This window comes from Acinonyx jubatus, chromosome A3, assembly GCF_027475565.1.
Source record: "Acinonyx jubatus isolate Ajub_Pintada_27869175 chromosome A3, VMU_Ajub_asm_v1.0, whole genome shotgun sequence".
NCBI classification, from domain to species: domain Eukaryota; kingdom Metazoa; phylum Chordata; class Mammalia; order Carnivora; family Felidae; genus Acinonyx; species Acinonyx jubatus.
Window position 1 is genome coordinate 72,519,131 of NC_069388.1, and position 20,698 is coordinate 72,539,828.

Below are 20,698 nucleotides of genomic sequence, written 5' to 3' on the forward strand. Positions count from 1 at the left end.
GTTTTTTTTTCTGCCAACTTTTAGAAAGGACTGGAAATGTATATTACATGTATGACTAAACATATGCATGTATATGTACCAGTGAATATACATATAATGCAAATTAAGTGCCAGTTTTGAAAAAAAAATATTCTTCCAGCTCCTTGAATTAGAGGAAGACTGCACTTTTGCAAAATAAAGACAGTTGGCACCGTCCAGAGAAAGGTTAGTGAAAAATTAGTAATGGAAGCCAGTGTGGTCATTTGAAAGAAGCTGAACTGTCATAAAGTCTTACACATGGAACGACGGTAGCAGGCCTTCATTTTGTCTTTATCCTTCGGTCTGTTCCTCAAAAAGGGCAGTCTTTTCAGTGCAACCACTTTAATGTCAGAGCATGAGGAAAAACAGAAACAGAAAAATGAAAGAAAAAAGGGAGAAGAACAGATGGCAGTTAAATGTTGAAATTAAGGACAGAAATGAATGTCTGAGTTTCAGCTATGTATGCTATACTAAAGCTATTACTCTTGTGCTGCTGAGTGATAATGAAATATGAAATATGTACTCTGATACTTTAAAATACTTGGAAAGCACTGAAGACAATGATGAGGAACATATACTTTGAAAGCTTGGGTTGGCTAAAGTCCTACAAATATAGGAACTGTTTAGAATTACTGAAGGAATATTTTTCCTAGTTAAGTTGTAAAGGTGTACCTTTAAAATCAGGGCTATTGGTGGGCCACAGTATACATGATGAAAATACACAGGGCTTTTCAATCCTCGGTCTTTACTTTTCAAATTATAAGACTTTATTTTGGAAAAAAATTACTTAGGAAGATGCACATTCTACAAGAATATTCTAGTAATATCTGTCAACAAAAACTAGGGTGCCCCATCGATGTTTAAAACTTAATCTAAAGAAACTTTAAAAACTTTCATTATTTTCGTAAACCGTAACAAAGAAAGTAGGGAATTATTTTTGGGGATAAACTGAATTCTGGTGCATTATTTAGCAGCACCATGAAAATATATATTCTGAGCAAAGTCTTTCAAAAGATGACATGAGTAATTATATTCATTTCATTTTGCAAAAGGTTGGTGAGGGAAAAGAGAAAAACTAGCACTAAGTTCTTTCTATAAGTCTAAAGGAAAAAGAGGCACCCTAATGCAAGAAAAAAATGACAGAAAATATGTATTTATAACATTTTTAGGTATTTTGAAGGGCTTTTTTGGTGAGTTTATTTAAAAAATCAAAGGTAGCACTGTGCAGAAAAGTTCTGTAAGTGAAAATTAGGGTTGTAACTACAGTAGGTGTCATTAGCATAGACATCCAATGTTCACTAGAGTCACTAACATTCTTGAATTATATTTTAATAAGATTTGAAAACAAAAAATTGTTACACCTTTTCGGAACTGCAATTTAGGAGTCAGGGCAATGATGTGAATAAAGACCTAGCCTTACACAGCCTTAATAACGATGATCCTTCTCAGGGTTTGTCGTCATCTTGTAAATAATCAAAGTTCTTCCAACAAACTGACAAGTGTCATCCATTAAGGAGAATGCAATGGACATACAGTTTTTTTTAACTTAGTTAACAATCATGATTCATTTAAGCTTTTAATTTGACCTATTTCTTTTCTATCTTGGTAAACACAGCTGTTTTTAATGATTTAAAAAAGAAATGAACTGAAAACAATGTAAAAATGGACACTTAGCTAAAACAAAGCTGAATGGTTGCAACATGCACATGTTGTCTTATTTAGATACTGCTGTTTCAACTGTTTTCCAAAGACTGCTTTACTGACAGACACTCTTCCAAAAACAGACAGGATAAAAGGAGTTTTAAACTTGCCAATGGTGGAATGTGATCCTTCTTGTGTCAACTAGTTTGTAGATATACAATGTTCTTTTTCCAACATACTAAAATTAAGGGAACATTAACATTGCTGGGTTTTGTGTTTATTTAAAACATTCTAAAACTGGACAAATGCAAGAAAGGACAGTATTACTGCCTTCTGATCCTTATTCTGGATGTTTCAATTCTGGATCCTTATTCTGGATGCAGGAATGTCAGATTTATATTTAAAACAGGCAAGAAGACCTCAAAGAAAGACTGTCGTGCCTTTCTTGTGTACGTTATCCTATCTGAATGGAAACATCTTTTCTTAGGGCACCTGGCCTGCCTCAGTCCGTAGAGCAGGCAATTCCTAATCTCAGGGTTGTGAATTCAAGCCCCATGTTGGGCATAGAGCTTACTTAAAAAAAAAAAAAAATCAATCTCTTATGAAATATCTTTCTTTAATTGGAAAAAAAATAATTAGACCTATTTCCATTTCTCATTTAATAAGATGTCAGATAGTTTATATCTAAAGGTAGCAGTTAAAACTGAATTATCTGGCATCTTTTTAAGGTAAACCTGATGATCTCTCCATAAGAATGCTCAGAGATTTCATGTAGATTTGGCTGATAAGACTAGATTAAAAACAAAACAAAACAAAACAAAAACACCACCACCCAGGTTATGATAATCTTATGTGGGATTTAATAACAAGAATTTAACAACCTTCTTGAGACTAACACACACACACATATGTATGTATGCGTGAATATTTATGGATTCTAGTTTTTAGGGTGGTATAAGTTGTATTCTGAAATACACCTTATAATACCTAATCTATACCCTAAAATACTGTCTTTTCAGAGGTAATTCCTCTGAGGACAAAACACTATAGTTTTTTGAGTGTTTTGAGAGTTGCAATAAAGAGAGACTATCCCTGGGGGAAGAAGAAGCAGTTTTTGCCTATTTACTTCAGAAGAATGGCAGTGAGATTATATATATAAATATACCTACATTTAATATAGATATACATATACACACACACATAAATACATATTTTTTAATTTAGTGACTCTGGTGATAGTATGAGTGGATTCAAAGTTGTCTTGTTTACATATTCTCTAAGAACATTGTTAGGAGTCAGCCTGTTGGACACCTTCAAAGGGCCTAGCACTGAAAAGACGTTCTTTTATTCTTTTCTCTTTCTCTCAAAATATACTTCTTTAGGCTCTTACTTTGTTCTTAGTTAAGCACACTAGTAATAAAATAAAAAGATCATAAATTGTATAGGGCATGTTATGATGTAATACTTCTGTATCTGTAATTTAAAAATTATGTTTATATACCAGTTTATAAATTTTATACACAAACTTTTATCTCCACATCTATTTTAACTGATCCTTAAATTAATTAACCAAGCAATTGCTCAATAATTTTTATAACCTTCAATTACCTCTAAATCATTGAATAACATTCTCTTCAAATTCATATCTAGTTTTCTTTGCTTCTCCCCAATGTAGCTTTACTCCAATTCGACACCAAAGTATGTGAATAGAACCCCATTATAAAATGTCTTATTATAAAATGTCTTATTATTCTATTTCATTACAAATAAAAGCTCATAAATGATGAGCTCAAGATGAGCTCACTTGCTCAAAAATATTTCTCACTTGCTCTTCAAAATCACCCTGTATAGTAGGACACAAAGGTGAAAGGCGTGCCCATATAAATAGAACTAACAAGTGGCAGAGATATTCTGGCTCTTATTTCAATGTTCTTTCAACACTTGTTTTACCTTCCTGGCTAAATGATGGTAATTCTGCGTTTGGTGTATCTCTAAACACATAATATATAAAATCATGTGGTTATGCAGTATTGCAGTATTTAGTGAATTTTATAATCATATAGAGTTAAAAAAGAAATGCATTCATCAGACTATTACCCCAAAGGACTATGGAAGTTACAAGTTAAATCTTTTTGAGAGGATTCTAAAGCAATAATAGAGATCACAAATGTTTAAAGAGTTTAAGCACTCACTGCTGCTTTTCTTGGTCCCCAAAGTTTGGCCATCTTCTAAAGAATTTGAGCCTACTGAAGAACTATCTTGACTATCTTGATGGGGGAGTTGAAGAAATCCTTCACTGGAGTCTGAGCGGGTAGGTGTTAATGTAAGAGATTTCTGACGTTCCCGATTAATATCTTTCTTAGATTTTATCAATTTTCTCATTTTTAGAGTAATCCAGTTGCCTCTCCTAATAGAATAATTTAAAAAGCTCTTATGAGTCTAAAATTCAACATATAAATTCTTCACAAAATTAGAAGTCTTAACTTTTTTTTTCCAAAATAAAAATGAGTAAAACTTGGTTAACAGTACCTTCTAGGGGGAGATGGGTCATAAAATTTGTACTGATCCATTATTTTCTCTTCTAATTTCTCCTTTTGTCGTCTTAATTCATTTAACTTATCGCTATAAAAATAAAAACTGCATTTTAGGACATGCACCATTATTTTGTACAGTTATGAATATTAAATTATTTTGTGACTAGAATCTAATTTCTCTCCAAAACATAAACAAATACAGATGCCATAGTCAACAACTAAGAATTTATTAGGTATTCACAATGGGATTTTTTACAAGTTTTTCCTTTTCTTTATATTTTCAAACTTACTTAATAAAAGGATATAGAATTCAATTCTTTAATACAACTTACTTGTTTGAAGAAAAATTTCCTTATTACATTCTCATCCTGACAAAGGAATTCTCTCAACATCTTTTAACAGCTATCAAGCAACACCATATCAATAGTGACTATTCTCTTACTCTTGGATCTTTAGTATCTCACATCACTGTTGGTGATTTAGTATAATTTATGTAAGTAAAAACCTTTTCAATGGTTTGCTTACAACTGTAGATATGCTAAGTGATCTTGTAATCACATCTTCATGAAAACAGACTTTTTTCCTTATGGCAGAATTATTTAGGCTTAATTTATGTCTAAAGAACTATTTTCTGCCTCTAGCAATACATGAATTACACTAGTTTCACCACATCTTAGTGTCATTTATGTTCTTGGTAGTATATATTATATAGGGAAACATCAAAGACCAAAGTAAAATGATCTTTCTAAAAAAGAGTGTGATGCCACAGTGATGCTGTTTACTCAAAAATATTTAGTGATAATTTACAATGAGGAAGACACAGAGACCATATAAAGACAAATAACAAGTAGCTCAACTCTGCTTATAATACAGTAGGAGAGAGAACATAAACACATAAATGACTATTACAATCCAAGTCAGTAGTGGTACCAAAATAAAAGCACTGTCTAAGTATGAAGAACTTACAAAGGCAAAATATTTCTATCTTGGATGACCAAAGAAAGTCTTGTGGAGAAAATGCCCATATTAGAAAGAATGAAAAGATAAGAATGCTAAATTAAGCAATTTAGTTGAGGGGAAGCAGTGAGGGATTTTCAGGTTTAGATTTTGCTCAACAGGAAATCAGAAGCACTGAAGGTTTCATTACAAAGTGACATTATGAAATCTTTGCCTCAGGTACCCTTAACTCCCTAATGAAAAAGAACTTATCAAAAAGGATGCGGGTAAAGAAAGCAACCAGGAGGCTAATGAAGTAGTCAGTATAGTTGAGCTGTCAGGCTGAATTAAGAACCAGAATGAATGGATCCGGATCTGAAAGAATTGTTTGAAGATGCTTTGTGAAAAGGCATCACCAACAATTATAGCAGAGCACAACAGCAGATGGTCTATACCTCCCAATTGTTTTCTCTTTTTATCTGTTGAAATATTGTCAGGAACTTCCAAGTACTACCTGTTCACTGTCACTTCTTCTAGGACCATGTGACAGAGGCATTTAGCTAAAACTGACATAGAATATGAATATTTTTAATTTAAATTCAAAAATTCAGGGGGTGCCTGGATGGCTCAGTTATGCATCTGACTCAATTCTAGCTCAGGTCATGCTCTCATGGTTCATGGGAGCAAGCCCTACTTTGGGCTCTGTGCTGACAGTGTAGAGCCTGCTTGGGATTCTCCCTGCACCCCCCCCCCCTCTCCAAAAATAAATAAATAAACATTAAAAAAATAAATTCAAAAAGTCAGAATAGATATTAATGTTTTTTGTCAGTCAACAATTACTGAAACTTTGGAAATGGGTTATTCATCGAGGGCCAGAATATTAAGATGATAAAATTTTGGAAAATGCCTCAAAAAACTCAAATGTCAAGAGCTTTACATACAGTTACTACTTCTTAAGCTAAAAGACCTCTATGGCAGAGAGTAAAAGCATACATACCCCTGAAATGAATAACGGTGTAGTCCAAAGTGGCCAGCCACTTGGACTTGGACATTTCTTTGAAGTTTTGCATTTATCTTAAGAGCTCATGCAAACTCTGCCTTTTGCTCCATAAACATGTGTTAATATAAAGATCATGTTCCCTGCCTCAAATTTTATAAGAAAACTGATGCTTCAAAAAATGTCTGATATATCCTGGTTCCATATGTGCCCCAGCTCACCATCTAATAGATTAGGAGATGCCTCATTTCATCATCTGTGCTATTTCTATTATACTGTAGTGTTTTACATTCAGGGAGGGAACGGGGGAGAGAAGAATTTAGTAAAACTGAATCTTGGTGTAATACAAAGATCATCCACTGAGCTGCTCAGGCCCAAGTCCCTGATTTAGCAGATCCCTCTACTTAATGGAAACATAACTCACCAATATGAAGCCTTGCCAATCTCTCTCTTACAACTCATATTTGATCTCAACTACCACTGCTTATGAATTATGTTTCACTAGATTATTGCAACAGTCTTTCTAAAACTTACTCCTTGTCTCTCTATTCTCAGAACCTCCAATCTGTACTCTAAAATGTCATCAGTGCCTTTTAAAAAAAACACAAATCTAATCATTTTACTCCCCGGCTCGATTTTTTTCAGCAACTCCTTTGTATGGCACAGAAAAACCTTTGTGAAATGGTTACTATGTTTTTAGCCACTTCTCTATTGCTCCTTATTCCTCAATTTTGCTCCAGGAGGAACTATTAACTTTTAGGTTCTATATCATACCATAACACCCCTTCAATACACCTCCATGTTACTTCATTTGTGCTCTCTGGCCTGGTATGTCTCCTCAGGCAAACTCCCATGACCCTTTAAATCTTAGCTCAAGTAATCATCTTTGGAAAGTCCACCTTGCCTCTTTCAGACTAAGTTAGTCCTTCCCCCTATATTTGCTATATTTATATGGCCTCATATATATACTTCCGTTACAGCAATTATTTGTATTTCTTGCTTTATGTTACTAGTTTCTTAGGAGTAGGACCTATGTGTTTTCATATTAGCATTTCTGGTTACTAGCAGAGTGCCTGGAACATAAGCATTCAAAAAAATTTAAGTAGAAATAATAATGTCGAAAATTAAAAACAGTAGCAGTGACTGTGACAGTACTGTGACTATCTCTGTCACCATATGGCAATGATAAAATGATGAGCAATATTTTAAAATTTGGTACCTACATGTATTGTCTTTGTTCAACATGAAAGAGATCTTTGCTTTCCATATTTTGCTCCAATAGTGTTCTGTTCTGTAGCATTAATGTCTGAATTTGATCTAGTAGATGTCGATTTTCTTCTTCTAAATTTCCTTTAAGTTGGCTTAGCAACTGTTTAAACACAAACATTTTAAAAAAATCAACATTTACATTTAACAGAAATCAGCCGAAACATCTGAAAAATATAAAGGGCTTCACAAAGATTGCAGTCTTCTGCTACTTGAATAATTAGATGGTTGCACTTTGATCGGAACATGAGTGATTATTTTAGTTATAATGACAGCCAAAATACTGAGTTATGTGCTGTGCACACATTTTTAAAAATTCTTACAAATAGTGGGTTTAACATACAATAAATTATTTAGTTTCACAAACACCTGCTTTCCTCAAACCGTTTAACTTCTAGTCCAAAAGCTACCTGGCCTTCTATTTAAGGAGCTATGAAACACTGGACAAGTTAATTAATTCTCTGGGCTTTAATGACCTTATCTATAAAATGATAATAACTCCCACACCAGACTGTTGCAAGGATTAAATAATATATGTAAAGTATCTTTTGTCATACCTATAACACAAAGTAGGTACTTAATATACCTCATTCTTTCCTCAACCACTGTTTTTTAGGAATCTTAAAAGTGTATAGTCTTTATAGCTTGATCAAAGGGACTCAGGTAGTCGTGTCAATGGCTGGTGTTACTAGGCTGATACTGTTGGTAGTTGGGCTGCCAGCAGCACTGGGCTGCTTCTTTGTAGCTAGAAGAAATTAGAAATATGCCTTAGTGAAGCTAGAGGTTCCCGTAGAAGTCAGAAAGCCCAAAGTAGTGACTTTCAAACTTTAACATCACTTGTAGAGTTTATTTAAAAATGTGGATTTCTGGGTCCTAGCATTCAAATTCAGCTGGTCTGGAGTAGAGCCCAGAGATCTGTAGTTTAAAAAAAAAAAAAAAAAAAAAGCCAACAAGCCCTCCTGTGGGGGAGTGGGCGGGGGTGGGGAAGGAAAAGAAACATTTTGAAAACTCTCATAAGATACAGAAAAGCAGATAGTATAATATTATGAATATCCATAAACAGGCATTTAGATCTAACTGCTATTAATATTGTGCTGTATTTGTTTTATCGATATATTGTTAAATTGAAATACGACATGTGGTAGATTCGTTGCAAGATTGAATGCAATTATTCTCCTCCCTGTACCTACACCTTCTTGTGCTGCAACTTCGTACTTTTACCATCAAGAAGTGGAACTTATTTTCTGTCTTTTTGAATTTGGAAAGTCTTTGTCCATGAAAAGCAAGTGGTAGTGATGGAAGCTCCAAGCCTAGGCCTCAAGAGCCTTCTGTGCTTCCACTTGGAATTCTGCTGGAGGATGAGAGACAACGTGGCACAGAGAAGAGTTATGCCAGTTAGGGCCACCTTAGGCCAGCCAGCCCACTCTCAAAGAATGTACCAGTTAAATGCAGATATAGGAGCAACCTCTACTAAGATCAAATGATCTTGGTCCACACATCAATACATGCTATCAGCACATCTGCTCAGCCAATCCACAGATCATGAGCAAAAATAAGTATTTATCGTCCATTACCAAAGGTTCTATGTTGTTATACAGCATTAATTACTGTGTCAATAGACAACTGATAAAGCATATATATAGAAAAGGGAAGAAATTTTAAGTAGATATAGCTCAGTGAATTAGAGCAAAGTGAACACATGTGTGGAAGGAACCAGCACACTGATCAAGAAACAGCTCGTTAACCGTATTCCAGAAACACCTTGTGCTCCCTTCCAATCACCATCCCTTCCCACAAAGATTAATTGCTATCCTGGCCTCTAACACTATGGATTGATTTTCTCCCTCTAAATAATGTTATTATATGACTTAACCCATAGTCAAGGGTTAACATTTGACTGGGTTGGGACAATCAGCCAGAGATAAGTAGTTCACTAGGGCCCTGTCTGGTCTCTCCTGGATAGCTTTTTGGACCACCAGTGTCATGTGGAACTTGATCAAGATTCACTGTGGCTGAATATCTCATTCCTTGATTCTCCTAGTGAAATTTTTGACTAATTTGCCAATCTATTACTTGCCTCAACCAATATTCCAACCTCAGGCCATCTGAAAGTTGACCTTTGACAACTCTCTTGGGGATGGGGACTTTTTTGTGCTCTGCTCAAATCAAATCAATCTGCTCTGGTAGCAAAGTTGATGGTTTTCACAGTATGCCCCTCACCTAAACTACCAGGTGTTGGAACTGGGAAAGGGGGGAGGGGAATGGGAGAAATCACAAGATAAAATGCCTCAGACAACCAGAGTTCCTATCCAAAGTTGAGTAGCTTTTCTTGAATAAATGCTTCTCAATTTGTTGAACATCTTTCCTTGAGGTCCAGAGTCCTATATTGGTTGTTTTTGACAATTCTGCCCAATTTTATTGTTTCTTAGGGAGTTGATTTGCCCTATTCCTCATTCTGTAAGTCCATCGCTCCATATATATTTTATTTAGACTTTTATAAATCACAGGCAGAATGAATTTTCTGTACTTTCTGAGCCTTGTTGGATATTAAATGTATATGATTTTTATTAAACTAATTTTTCTTTCTATTGGTTTATCATTTCAGACAAAAAACTTGTAAGTATTATTTTCTGAAAATCTATTCCTATTTTCCTTTAAAGACTAGCTTAAGTGCTTGTTTCTTAAAAGTGCCATAAAATTCAGGTGTTAAGCTATATCCAAACGTCAATGATTTGGGGACCAACTAATAAAATTTAAGGATTATTTAAGGCTTTCAGTATCCTTTTATATTTTAAAACTTTTATTGCTTTATCAAACCATCACAAAGAGAGGCATGGGGATGTCTGGGTGGCTCAGTTGGTTAAGTGTCCAACTCTTGATTTTGGTTCAGATCATGATCTCACAGTTCGTGAGTTTGAGTCCAAAACTGGGCTCTGCACTGACAGTGTATAGAGTCTGGTTGGGATTCTCTCTCTCCCTCCTTCTCTGTGCGCACACACACACTCTCTCTTTCTCAAAATAAATAAATAAACTTCAAGAAAAATAAATAAAACCTAAACAACAAAGAGAGGCATGGAATTATGTTAAGAACACAACTGTATACATAAGGCCAATGTCATTTCTGTTCAAAATGCTCAAATGGCTCTGGTGTTTTACTCTGAATAAAGTTATCTTTGTTCAAGGATGCCTATTAAAATCTCAATCTATACTCCTTCATCCACCCTGGAAGTCCTCCATATCCCCTTTTACCCTACTTCATTTTTACTTGCACATAACTTATCTACCTTGTAACATATCGTATGTTGCAGACTAATTTTCAAAATAGGTAGAGCAGTATTTCCAGTCCATGTGCTCTTGTAGAACCTTGACATTCTCCACCAAGAGGCTGAGTCTATTTTCTCTTTCCCTTAAATCTGAATGGAATTTTGACTGCCTCAGTGAATAGAATGCAGGGGAAATGATGCTGCATGACTTCTGAGATTTGATCATCAAAGCAAAGATGGCTTCTGTCTTGTTCTCACCATGTTGTGAGAAAGCCCCAACCAGCCCTCAGAGACACTACGTAGAGAGAAAACTGATGCCTCCAGCTGATGGCCAGCATCAACTATCAAACATGCATTCACCTTTCAATCTTCAGGCTAGGGGCCCAGTGGCAAGTGAAGCAGAGATAAACTGGTCCCGCTATCCCTGTCCAAATTCTGATCCACAGATCGGTGAGCCTAATAAATGATTGTTTTACCACCAAGTTTTGGGGTAAAGTGCTATATAGCCATGTTACAAAACACTGAAACACTATGTATTTCACTTACTTGTGTTTGTCTATTTCCTTCCACCAGAATAAGCTCCACAAAGGGAGAGATTTTTACATTTTTGGTTTCCTAGTACATGCTAGGTGGTAAGTAAACATTTTTTTCATTAAACAAGGGCACAGTTTTACATTTTCAAAGTATCTGGACATGTCAGTTTAAACTAATAGTAAACAATGTTGATACTAATAATAACAGAAGTTTTTCTGAATTAGTTGTGAATTTCAATTATCCCTGATCACTTCTTTTAGAAATACCCCACAAAATATATACTGCTATCATCATTTTAATATGATTGTTTACTTTTTAGGCATGTCTTGACTCCCAAAATGAAAAAAACTTGGTTAAAGCTCACCTCACACTGGTTATTGAGCTTGGTGGATGTGATGTCCAACTGTTGGTATTGTTCCTTTAACTTTGAAAATTCAGCTTCTAATCTGGTTTGTTCCAGTTTGGAATTATTTAGAAGACTTTTCAAGTTTTTATGGTCAGTTTGTAAAACTTCAGTTTCTTTTACAAGCTGATTATATGTATGATTCAACCTATTTAGAAATCATGACAGAAATAGAATTAGAATCCTTAATAGCTTTCATTGTAATTTACACAGTGTGAAAATGCTGTGGATCACAGACATACTTAAAGAATGTAAGACTCTTGCCAGTGACTAAACTCTTAAAAAATCAGCTTCTATTCTGTAAAACTAGATTAAAAAAATTCAAACTACTCTTCTTTTGAATCTTCCAGCATTTAAATGTTTAAGAAGACACTTACAATTTTATCATTAAAATGTGAAGTACTAATAAGAAAATATTTAGATTAAAGGACAAAAGAGAAAATAACCAATCCTGTTTAGATCTCATAGAGAAGTTTAAAATTCTAAAATTCAACGTGAAAATTCAAGAAAGATCAAGAGAATCAATCAATGCAGTACAAGAAATGATAGTCCATCAATCTGTTGCCAGATAATGGACTTAAATCAAAATTTTAGTTATTGAGATTTCCACAGCTGTGACAAATTATCCATGTTTATGTAGTCTCCACTTATTGAGAAATTGGAGATTTTTCTGAAAAAAATTTTAGATTTTTTATAAAAAATCAAACACCTAACTTATCTGTTTCTTTCCATTATACCCTCAGAACAAAGTCCACTGACATCTAAGAGCAGAGGTCAGCAACTTTTTCTATAAAGGACCAGAGTAAATATCTTAGACTTTGTGAGTCACATGCAACATACAGCAAACTCTTTTCCTCTATGTACTCCCCCGCAACCTTTTACAATGTAAAAACTATTTTCAGTTTGGGAGCTGAACCAAAACAGGATGGAATTGTTAAATTACTATAGTGTACTACTGAAACTAATATAACACTGTATGTTAACTAACAAATTAAAATAAAAACTTAAAGTAAAAAAATAAAAAACAGAAGAGCTATATAATAAAATTTGTTTTTAAATGTGGAAAACAAAAACAAAAACAAAAACAAAAATCAGAATGCAGCCTGGATTTGGCCCGCTGAGCTAGCTGTCTGTAGTTTAACAACCTTTATCTTACAGCATTAAGAACAGGATGGGACTTGTTCAAAACACCTAACAATCTGCTTCAACTCATTCCCCAAAGAATTGAGTCAGCTTACAAGAATTATAAATAACAAAATAGTATGTTTAAAAATCAAGACTTGGTAAAAAATAAATAAATAAAATGGCAAGACCAGAAACATACAGAAAATGTTCCATAAATAAGTTGAATCCATGAATGAATGTATGCCATGAGTTATTAACAACTGGTCAGATCTGAGACACACAATCAGCTACACGGTATATGTCAATATCTATGGAGATCAAAGATTTACTTACTGACGCTTCATGGGGGTGGGATATGAAGAGATACAATATACAATGTCCTCAACACCATCTCCCTGGCAAATGCTAAAATGAGCTCTTTAAGAGAGTTTTTTACAATATCCCTTAAAGCTGAGAACATGAACACCAAAATGCAATTCAGTGAACACAATACTAAAGAGGCCAAAACAAACCAGTCCATATAATAAACATTCCTGATTTGGCATTATCAAAGATTAAAACTTAGGTTATTTAGAGGAATGGATAAACAAACTATTGTTCTTCAGAATTTTTTTTTTTTTTGTGAAAGAGCTCTTTCAAGGTTTTGCTTAAAACCTTTTCTTCCTTTACAACATAGACATGCATGCATAAAAGCTGGGATAGAACAGCTTTGAGAGAGAATACTCAGAATCACACTTCCCTTTCAAGCCTGCAGAGTCTTCTGGTTCAAGATCATCATGCTCAATTTCTTCTTATCATTTAGGCTAAGCTCCTTCTCAGAAGGCTCCTCAGAAATGAATACAATTAGATTCCTAGAAGGCCTATCCAAACTCACCAACTCTCCCAGTTTGTTGCAAATTCCAACAGTGGAAAAAGGTTAGATTCAAGATGGGACTTTGATATTAAATGCCTTCCTCAATGTTATGTGCGTAATAAAAAAGACCCTGTCTTGGGGTGCTTGGGTAGCTCAGTTGGTTGAGCGTCCAACTTCGGCTCAGGTCATGATCTCATAGTTTGTGGGTTCGGGCCCTGCGTCGGGCTCTGTGCTGACAGCTCAGAGCCTGGAGCTGCTTTGGATTCTGTGTCCCCCTTCTCTCTGCCCCTCCCCCAATGGCACTGTCTCTCTCTCTCTCTCTCAAAAATAATAAAATAATATTTAAAAAAAATTTTAAAGACCCTGTCTAAAGGTATTCTATAACTTGTCACAATTTAGTCTTCTACCGAACATACCTTAATATCCTTCTCGATTCTAGCTTGGTGTTGAGCTTATTGAAATTCAAATCCCCTAGTACACTATTTCTAGTTATAACAATTACTAAATTAAAAACTATTGAGCATGAATATAAAAATGGCTCCAGAAACTTAGAGGGATTATTTTTTTTGTAAAGGAAAAGAAACAGAAATCGAAAAATGGATTATATTAAATTCATAACAGGACAATAGTCAATGAATGACCCCCACTTGAATTTTTTTGTGCTGCCTTTTAGCACTTCAGCTATGGTTAAGTCTAAGTGCAGTGCCAATGTTCAGACTGCTTAAACTGTCAAAGGTTTCTAAAAACCCTTTGAAATGTACCCTTATGAAGCAGGCAAATTACCAGTTGGCAAGTTTTGATCTTCCCAAAGCTACAAATTAAACAATAATTGCCCCATGCAATATGAGAACCATTAATGCCTAAGACAGTTAAAAATAAGAGTTCAAATCAGTCAGCTAGAAAACAGGAGGCTGCTTACTTGTAGCAACTTTGAAAGACAAGAACTGAGATATCAGACTAGCAAAAAGACAGACATAAAGAATCAGACTTCATTACATTCTGTAGCAATAAAGCACGTAAATGCTATCAAGGTACAGATTTCTTTATATAATGTGGCTTAAAAAATTAATTAGTTGAATAAATCAAGAGAGAAACAGTAAGAGAAAACAAGGGACCAAGGTTTTCAAGCCATTTTATAACTAGCTGCATGATTTTGGTGGGTAATTTACATGTTGTTCTGGGGACTTTTTAAAAATTCTAAATTACAGATGGTAATGCAAAGGGGGCAGTATACACTCTGGATGTAATGAATAATATAAAACTAAAATATATAAATATTTATTACCTATCATTTTCACCACAAAGTTTCTTATATTCTGCAGCTATAGTCTCATGGTTTTTGTTTTCAAGCAGCATTTTTTCCTGTTCTACTTTCAGTGTTTTTTCCAAATCTTCCAACTGTCCTTTCCGTTTTAGTAACTGATTGTAACTGGGAAAAAAAGGTATTTGGTTTATAATATTTCTTTAGAAAAAAGAAAATACTTTAGAAACAAAGAAAACAAGAGTAATTTATTAGTAAGTATCACATAAACATGATAAATTTCCTATATAAATTATCTTAGTTCTGTTTAACATAAAATTTATTATATTGTCTAAAGAAGATAATAAATTACCGATCTTCAAGGTCTTTATGTTCTACTTCAAGATTTTTGTGGGCAGACTTTAGAGTTCCATGTTTAGCGATGAGAGACTCATACTCTGAAGCCTGCCGTTCATGAAGAAGTTCCAGCTTTTCATGATCTTTGATCAGAGAATCATAGAGAGATTTCAGGTCTTCTCGCTCTTTGATTACAGCTTCATTTTCATTTTCTAAGGAAGACTGCTGGATTAGGAGTTGTGCATTCTGGTTCATCAGTGAAGTACTTTGTGAATTAAGGGTAGAATTTTCAACCTGTAAGAACGCATATTGTTATCAGACATAAATAGCTACCTGCTCTTTGAGAAGACACAAATATGGGGTATGTGTTTATTACAGATAAAATAATTTTCCCATGTTAAAAATTATTCAAAAATATAACTAATGGCAACATAAAAAATATAAAAGATAACAGTGACTTTAAGGAGCTCTATATAAATCACAACAGATCATTTCATATTATACTGAGAAAGTTTGGTTTTTATAAGTATCCCAAAGAAAAAGCCTACAATTTAATTTTTATTTTTGGCAGATGTTATTAAAAATTATTATGAGATATATGCCATACATGTTTTGGATTCAATTATTTTAAATGAAGGTGATTAGAAACAATTTGTAATCCACTCATGAAAAACTACAGAATCCAAAATGCTAATTTATCACTTCCTAAAAGTTGAGGGTTGACAGAACTGAAGAATTACTTGTGACATTTCAACTGGAAATTTTCTCAAGAGTCTACATTAACTTAGCATGTGTTTTACCATGTGGAAAAGAGTTACAGAAAGAACTTTCAGATTTGGAGATGGAATTTTTTCCTCTGGCTCTTTAAGAGGTTTCAAAGAGTTACACTTTCCCAGACCTGATCGTTCTATTTGAAAAGACACTGCAGCATTAAGTGCAAAATTAATCCTCTGAACCAAGGAAAAATCTGAAGACAAAATTCTCATGCTTTGTTGGTTTCTAATAACTGATATGAAAGCTGTAAAAATGAAATAAGCAATGGTATGTTGCAACCATATTCTAAAGCAAAGGTTTCTGCTTAATTACAGTCAACTTGCTGAAACAGGTAAAAGGCCATAAAGTAAACATAAATAAAATAAAGATGAAATTATATTTTAACTAAGTATTTTACTTTGCTTATTTATTTATTTTGTTTAATGCTGGGCCTTTCTGGCAGGTGCTGCTGAAGCTCCCGTGGCTCCTTGTGCAGGCTCCTGTTGTGCTCTACTATGGCCCTGGGCACTCCCATAAATAAGTATTTTAAATAAAAATTTTTAAATATAAACAAAGTTTTTTAGTAATTTAAATAAAGATAAAATTACCTTTATTTTACTTATGTTCATTGAATGAATTTGTTAGTTAATATTTAGAGGCTCTGACATTTAAAAAAATGCTGATATATGAAAGTCTGGTATAGCACTAAATAGATTTTATCATCCATTAATTTATCTCCCATTAAATTCACACTAAGAAACAATGTTACCATGTCCAGTTATCCTTATTTTAAGAGCATAATTCAAAAATTTGGTTGCACATCCCCAAATATTACATTACAACCTGAAGCTTCGCATTCTGCGTTTGAAGAGTAGTATTCTGCTCCTGTAAGGACACTGTCTGCCTCTGAAGTGCAAGAATCTGAGCCTGCAAATTATTGTTCTGTGTCTCAAGTTGCTTCAGTTGAGTTTTCAGTGCTTGCTTCTCTGCTTGCAATGTAGCATTCTTAATAAAGAAAACACATTTTAAAAAGCAACAAACATTTCTGTTTAACAGATATTACAATTTCATAACAACTATTACCATTTTAATCCAAAAAAATCCCAACAACCTTAAAAGAGTTAAACAGTTCCCTACTATTCCAAATTATAAAGATTTAATCTAAGAGAAAGAAAATGATAATACTAAAACCTTACCATACTATTGTGTCTCTGTACTGTCTGCTTTATAGCGTCCGAAAAATAAAATATTCCATTCTCAATAATTAACATAAGAAACTAGAATGGAGAGAGGGAGGCAAACCATAAGAGACTCTTAAACACAGAGAACTAACCAGGGTTGCTGGAGGGGAGTAGATGGGGGGATGGGTTAAATGGGTGATGGGCATTAAGGAGGGCACTTTTTGGGATGAGCACTGGGCATCATATGTAAGACATGAATCACTGGATTCTACTCCTGAAGCCAAGACTACACTGTATGTTAACTAACTTGAATTTAAATTTAAAAAAAAAAAAAAGAAACTAGAATGGGGTGTTAAATCCTTTATGTAGTGTTCAAAAGTGCATGGGATTGTGTCTAGCCAATGAAGTGCACATTTTCTAATTGCCCAAAGGCAAATACGTATAGGCGAGTGCTGGTCCCAGGGGTAGCAGCAAAACTATTTTATAAACACAAATTTAAGAGAGAAGCAGAACAATTTCAACTATGTGTTTAAAAAATTTAGGCCATAATTGACCTAACAGATGTTATATATTTTCTGTAGTGATTTTTTTTTTCCATAGTATAAAATACTCACTAAAACTCTATCTCATCTATAGGACTTCTGGAGCAAATCCAAACAAAACATACAATTTTCAATTTTTCCAGTACATTTGAACATATTTCAATTTTATAGTTAAACAGTTGAATTACTATGCAAATAATAGATTATTAATTTAATGCAATATATATTAAACTCTTTGCCACAGATACTGTATTTTTAGGATTATTTCTAAATAGCATTTCATAAAAAAATAGTATCAAAAAGTATAAACAAAGAACCCTCTAGAAAACTGAAATAAAGCTTTATATATAAAAAGGCCAGAATTTGTTGCATATCACTGTGATATGCATAAAAAGTTACACTGAACCACAACAGATCACTTTTATCGTACCTACACAGGGGACAAAGGAAACATTCATTTTATACGCTTTCATGTTACATATACTACATGTTACTGTATGCAAGTAATGATTTAACCCATACATCTGAACCACAACAGATCACTTTTATCGTACCTACACAGGGGACAAAGGAAACATTCATTTTATACGCTTTCATGTTACATATACTACATGTTACTGTATGCAAGTAATGATTTAACCCATACATTATACCACAAAATCAAAGCTGAGGAAGCCAAAGGCTTTAAAGTTTGCAAAGGCATGGTGGTTTTGATATTGTCCTTTTCTTATGCTAATTTGTTTAGATAAAAAGGATAAAAAAATTTACACTGGAAGAATAATATGGAACACTAATGTATTTATATGTCATCTTGATACACCAAAGAAGTGAACCATTTTTCACTTACATACGTTAAGTACCTTGTAGTTCAGGTCTTAATAAACCAAAATGTGCAAGCTCTAATGTTTAGTCTGGGTATCCCTATAGGAATAAGAAAAATTCCTATAGTCTATAAAAGAATAAAAGAGAGTAGAAAGGATATCTCAGAGCGAGAAAAAATTTACAATGGAGAAGTTATGAGGTCAGCAAATACACTGGCAAAAACACCAAAATTACCAGTCTAACATAGGGCTAGCCTTCTTTATAAACCATTAATGGCTAAAATATGACAACCAAGTAGTTTTTTTCCAATAGAAATTTATAAAGGAAGTCAGTGGGATAAGAAATTTACCTTACAGAACTTTACAAGTCAGCCAAATTTTCTGAAATATAATTATTAATCCAAGTGATGGAGGTGTGTGTCTATGTGTATATATATAAAATCACTGAATAATTAAAAATAGGCATTCATAACAGCTGATAAATATATAAAGATGTAAAATAGCTCGCCAATTTAAAACATGAAAATTAAAATATTTTCTTTTTGCTTTAATAAAAATTAAAAGACTAGTAATATCAAATGTATATCTAAAAAAACAGGTACTCTATTAGAAGGACTGAAAACGAATGTGATTTTCAATTTTAAGTGATGATATCATTTAAAATTACACACATACACAGATATGTATATATACCCTTTGGCCTATCAATTCCACTGTCAGGAATTTACTACCCTATGAACATATTATACATAGATTTTCATTGCAGCAAAATCTGAAAATAACCTAAATGCCCATCAATGTGGGTTTTATTTAAATAAATTAGAGTAACATCCATACTATGGAATAATGTGTTCATTAAACAAAATGAGATAGATCTATATCTGTCTAAAATACAGAGATCCTCAAAATATTGTATAGCATGATCCCACAGATATAACTGTAAAAGAAATACACTCCCAGACATACAGATGGCTAACAAACACATGAAAAGATGCTCAACATCCCTCATCATCAGGGAAATACAAATCAAAACTACATTGAGATAACATCTCACACCTGTCAGAATGGCTTAAATTAACAACACAGAAAAACAACAGATGTTGGAGAGGATTCGGACAATCCACACTGTTGGTGGGAATGCCAACTGGTACAGCCACTCTGGAAAACAGTACAGAGATTTCTCAAAAAGTTACAAATAGAACTACCCTATGATTCAGCAATAGCACTAATGGATATTTACCCAAAGGACACCAAAATACTGATTCAAGGGGATACATGCACCTTGATGTTTACAGCAGCACTATCAACAATAGCCAAATTATTGAAAAAGCCCAAATGTCCATTGACTGATGAATGGATAAAGAAGTTGTGGTATATAGGGGCACCTGGGTCGTTCAGGCGGTTAAGCGTCTGACTCCAGATTTCAGCTCAGGTCATGATCTCACAGTACATGAGTTTGAGCCCCACATCAGGCTCTGTGCTGACAGGGCAGAGCCTGCTTGGGATTCTCTCTCTCCTTCTCTATTTGCCCTGCGCCTACTCTCTCTCTCAGAATAAATAAATAAAACTTAAAAAACCTATGACCCAGCAATAGCACTGGTAGGAATTTACCCAAGGGATACAGGAGTGCTGATGCATTGGGGCACATGTATCCCAATGTTCATAGCAGTGCTTTCAACGATAGCCAAATTATGGAAAGAGCCTAAGTGCCCATCAACTGATGAATGGATAAAGAAGATGTGGTTTATATATACAATGGAATACTACTTGGTAATGAGAAAGAATAAAATTATGCCATTTGCAGCAACGTGGATGGAACTGGAGGTATTATGCTAAGTGAAATAAGTCAGTCAGAGAAAGACAGATATCATATGTTTTCACTCATATGTGGATTTTGAGAAACTTAACAGAAGGCCATGGGGGAAGGGAAGGGGAAAAAAATAGTTACAAACAGAGAGGGAAGCAAACCATAAGAGACTCTTAAACACAGAGAACAAATTGAGGGTTGATGAGGGGTGGGGGAGAGGGGAAAGTGGGTGATGGGCATTGAGGAGGGCACTTGTTGGGATGAGCACTGGGTGCTGTATGTAAGCCAATTTGACAATAAATAATATTAAAAAATAATAATAAATATATCAAAAAAGAAAAAAGTTTATATATATGATGGAGTATTATTTGGCCATAAAAAAAGAACGAAATCTTGCCATTTGCCACCATGTGGATGGAGCTAGAGA

At 34.1% G+C, this 20,698-nt stretch overlaps 1 protein-coding gene across 7 annotated transcripts in view; it reads right to left on the reverse strand.

Annotated features, from left to right (window-relative positions):
* The window catches only part of CCDC88A (coiled-coil domain containing 88A), a 134,635-nt gene that overhangs the window by 13,416 nt on the left and 100,521 nt on the right, over window positions 1-20,698 (reverse strand). For 4 of the 7 annotated variants that reach the window (XM_027072425.2, XM_027072424.2, XM_015074216.3 and 1 more), the window contains exons 19-26: window positions 16,764-16,925; window positions 15,184-15,461; window positions 14,856-14,999; window positions 11,554-11,740; window positions 7,350-7,495; window positions 4,189-4,281; window positions 3,852-4,066; window positions 275-358 (exon numbers count right to left, since the gene is read on the reverse strand). In XM_027072425.2, coding sequence (XP_026928226.1) covers window positions 275-358; window positions 3,852-4,066; window positions 4,189-4,281; window positions 7,350-7,495; window positions 11,554-11,740; window positions 14,856-14,999; window positions 15,184-15,461; window positions 16,764-16,925 — 1,309 coding nt within the window. The remainder of the gene's footprint in view (window positions 1-274; window positions 359-3,851; window positions 4,067-4,188; window positions 4,282-7,349; window positions 7,496-11,553; window positions 11,741-14,855; window positions 15,000-15,183; window positions 15,462-16,763; window positions 16,926-20,698) is intronic. The other 3 variants (XM_053200618.1, XM_027072427.2, XM_027072426.2) reach the window with 1 other exon arrangement.